At 40.0% G+C, this 4381-nt stretch overlaps 1 protein-coding gene across 1 annotated transcript; it reads right to left on the bottom strand.

The window, feature by feature from the left end:
• Positions 1-297: 297 nt before the first annotated feature.
• LOC141358775 (uncharacterized) lies at positions 298-3548 on the bottom strand. The gene is made up of 2 exons (XM_073860418.1): positions 3043-3548; positions 298-2534 (listed from the first exon to the last, which is right to left on the bottom strand). The coding sequence occupies exons 1-2, from the start codon at positions 3488-3490 to the stop codon at positions 1483-1485; spliced, it is 1500 nt and encodes a 499-aa protein (XP_073716519.1). The 5' UTR covers positions 3491-3548; the 3' UTR covers positions 298-1482.
• Between the last annotated feature and the right edge of the window lie 833 nt (positions 3549-4381).

Genomic DNA, 4381 nt, shown 5'->3' with positions numbered 1-4381 from the left:
CCTGTGGCTTATATACGCACCTGGCGGGGCGGCGCCAGCATTATGCAAATATCTCAATGCCAAGTTCATTGGCGTTTTAGTAGTATTCGAAGCAGATTGGTCTCTCTAAGCGAGTTCCCAATTCGTCGGTCACGACGTGACGTCGTAGTGACCGACTGAAAGGGAACACCCAGATGCTCCTTTGTTCCCAAATCTGCCTATTGATGGTGCTACATTTCCAATGAGTCTGCAATACGTCGCAAGCAGACACCAGTTCTTCCATTTGGAGAGCATAAGTGATACACCGCATTTGGCAGCTGTAATAGAGAAGCAAACTCAAGACCAATCAGAGTGTCCATTATGGAAAGAAATGCGTAAGCCAAGAGTGACAGCTAGCAGATTTCATGAGGCTTGTCATGTGCGAGGGGAGACATCTGGCCAGGCACTGGCAAGACGGATGCTCAAGGGTACAAAGCAAACTAAGGCAATGAAATCCGGCCTTGACAAGGAACCTGAGGTACTGGAATGTTACTCTGATTTGTTCAATTTTAATGTCTCACCTTGTGGTTTTGTGGTACACCCGGATGCTCCATACCTTGGTGCCAGTCCTGATGCCAAAGTTTATGACCCTAATGCAGATCCCTGTTTCGGTCTTGCAGAGGTGAAATGTCCTGATGTTCATACCGTTTCTGAGGCTAGGCATATTAAGATTGTAAATGGACAGGCGACCCTTAAAAAATCCCACAAATATTACTGGCAGGTTCAAGGTCAACTGGCTATAACTGGACTCAGTTGGTGTGACTTTATAACTTACACTGAAGAGGACATAACAGTCGAAAGAGTGTGGAGGGACAGTGTCATGATCACTGAAATGAGAGAGAACCTGGACCTTTACTATTTTTGTACATACATGGATGAATATCTTAAGGGTGGGCTCTAATTGACTTTCTTTGTCTCATGCAATATGTAAATACATAAGTTCAGTTCAGTTCAGTATTTATATAACATTTTAATACTGTAAAAAATGTGAAGCAAGAATTGTTTGTATAGTACTTTTTATTTAATGTATTGTTTTAATGATTTCAAGATTTGTATTATATGCTATATATAAAATTGTGTGTGTGTGTGTGTGTGTGTGTACACAACATAAAAAATATTCCTGCCATATATTATATACATATTTATGAGTTTGTTACCTTAACATATTTTTTACTGTCAATAAATTTTTTATGAAACTGCAATTGTTACTGATTTTTAACATTTATACCTAGACTAGTCAACATTTGAAGTGGATCAAAAAACTGAATTAATCAAAGTTGTCCTAAGACAAGAACGGGTATTGGTTTAAAGACCATTTTATGAAAGGTTTTGATCCACTTCAAATGTTGAGTAGTGTACTATTTGCATATTAAACTGTACAAACTAGTGAAAAATATAACACAAAACACAGATAAAGATATAATGCATTATATTACATTTAAGCCACCCTTTAAAATGAACTGGCTATGATGCACTTGCTGATTTGTGACCTTTAACATCAAGTGGCCACTGAAAATTACTCATCAGGCAGCAGTTAGTCCACAACTGGTTAACTGTTCCAGACATGGTCAAAGGTACAGCGGTGTCCCAGATGTGATACTCTTTCACTCTTCTGATTGCTCTCTCAACTAGAATTCGAAGGCGTGCTATGGCTTGTGTTCTCTCTGCATCTTCTCTGCTGAACTGAGCTGCCATTTTAAAAGGTGGTATGATGAGTTTGGCCCCTCGCTCTGCCAGCATGCTCGTGATGGTAAATCCTTTGTCAGCCATGCAAGCATCCCCTTGCTCCAACAAGTCAAGAATCCCAGACTTTTTTGTCAGCTCTTGATCAGAGATGGAACCTGTGAACAAGCTTGATACAAATGTAACTGCTCCACATGGTGCAATACCAATCAACCCCTTAAAGGTGGTGGTATTTTTGTAGGAAGAAAAGACCTCTGACTGGAGTGTGAGTGCAGATGGATTCTGGCACCGTATCTCTGTGCAGTCAATGATGACCCTCACCTCTGGACAAAACTGCCTAAACTTCTCAGGCATTGTGGAATTCACTTCCTGTCTGCTCATCCATATTGGTAGAGATCCAAGGATAAGGTAAAGATAATTAGCCCATGTTATAATGATGCGGCTAACAGTGGAGAGACTAACTTTGAAAATGTCAGCTAACATTTTCTCTTTAAGTCCTGCTGCAACACGACAGCAGTATAAGATAAACTCATCAATCAGCGGCAAACTGCGGTGATGACTTTCAGAGGCTTCTATTCTAGCTGTCTGTCCCTTCTTCTGGGCCTTAGACCAGAACACCAACATGGAAGCAGAGGGCTCAATCGCTTTCCAGAATGCCTGGAAGACCTCTTCAGATGGAAACCTGGTGTAGAAACGTATGTCTTCATCTGAAGCACAAAATCTCTGGAACTGGGACAGAGAGTGCTCTATTCTCAGCTGCATGACCTCAGTTTCCAGTCTCCTGACTTCAGCTTCCAGTTCATTTATACGTGCAGCTGCTGCATCCTGTGCACCTAGATTCACAAAAAGTAATAGATTAAAACAATGAAAAAATAATTAGTACTTATATAAATTAACAAAAATTAAAAATTTCACCAACTCAGACCATGTGTACATAAAATAACAGCAACAGCATTATCTTAGCAATGCTTATATGACATTCAACTTGGTATGTCTACATAGAAATGTCAAAGTTGTGTAACATGCTGTGCAGTAATACAACCTGAGATTACCATTAAAACTTTAATGCAAAACTACCCTTTACGAAAATTAACCATGTTTTTTGTGGTAAAAGTATAGTAACCATGTTTATTTGGTGGATTGATTACTATTACAAAAAAACATGGTTTTACTACAGTAGACATTTTTGTTGTTGTTGTTTAAACTGTAGTAAAACCATAGTTTAGTTTCCTATGGGTAACTTTAACAGGCTTGTGTTAATCTTAATTTTACTCATGCTCATCATTTATCGCAGCACTTAATTTTCTTGAGCGTTAAAGATTGAAAGTCAACGAAACCTACCTGGAGGAGGAGCGACTGCATAGTCGTGGTCTGATGCACCAGCTGTTACCTCAGGAACCATGTCGCCGTCGTCTTCTTGAGCATCGTCAGAGGAAAGGATGGGACAAGCACAAAGTCCGTGTCGAGCCCTTACTCTTTCATACACAGACTGTCGTGCTGTTTGTCCCCAGTTGTTCCAAAGAAATCGGGACGGAACTGCTCCCTTTTTTAGACGTTTTCGACCAGTAGCGGAAGTGTAATCGGCGTCAGTGAAGTGCCGGCTACAAACAAACGTACTACCTCTCAGGATAGTAAAAGTCATTGATTGATCGCGTCGAATAGCATGCACCCACTTTTTTCTGTCATATTCAAAGCTGGGGAATGCGTGAAAACTTAAATAGGGCTGTCGCTGCTTATTATTTGAGCAATGGGGGACGCTACAGTGACATCTAGATGTTGCTTCAGCCATTTTTGTTTTGACCGGAAATCGCTCGTCACAACTATTCTTGAACCGGATGTGATTTCGAACGTCCATGAAAAAAGCCTATCTTCCACTGACCATGGCTGACTGGGATTTATAAAGTGAATGTTGCGCAGGTTCTGGCGTACGCACAGTTTTATAAGTCTGAATATTTTTTTGCGCACGGCATTTTTGGCTTTCAGGTGCACATACACTTTTAGAAAGGATCCGACGCAGAGTTTTATAAATGACACCCCAGATCCTGCTAAAATATGACACAATAATCTGAGTGTAAGAAAGTGATATACAGGTTGAGACGATATAGGTTTTGTATTGAGACAAGATGTTTTTTGACCCTTAATGATTTTTATTCTATTTTATTACCAGCACAAGAGATTATTTCAACTGTTAACTCTATCGAAGACAATGAAGAACCATCTTCCAGATCAGCCTTCAGAGATTCTCCTGATGACCTAACAACTGAACTACATGGCAATGCTGAGTATGATCCATCTCAATTATTTGAGGAAGCTGTCCCTGATGTGGGGGATTGGACATATGATGATGGACATTTGTTCAATGAGGGATTTGAAGAGGGTTTGAGTGAGTACTGTGGAGAAGAGTCAAATTTCAAGGACACAGCACACAAACCATTGTATGACAATGCATCAATAACTGTTGCAGAGAGCCTTCTGATCATCATGGCTTACGTAAACTGTCATAAAGTAACTGATAAGGCCCTTAGTGATTTGCTTAAAATGTTTAAGTTGGTTTGTCCTGATAGTCTGAATACAGACTGCTTAAACAGTGTACAGAAGTTAAAAGACTTTTCTCACATGCTGCATCATCTCCTATTGTATTGCATAAATATTGCAGTAATTGTTTTGGGTCATTAGAAGG

The sequence above is a fragment of the Misgurnus anguillicaudatus genome, chromosome 22 (assembly GCF_027580225.2).
Source record: "Misgurnus anguillicaudatus chromosome 22, ASM2758022v2, whole genome shotgun sequence".
Classification (NCBI taxonomy): Eukaryota; Metazoa; Chordata; class Actinopteri; order Cypriniformes; family Cobitidae; genus Misgurnus; species Misgurnus anguillicaudatus.
The sequence above is the reverse complement of the archived record's forward strand: the minus strand, read 5'-3'. Positions and strand labels throughout refer to the sequence as shown.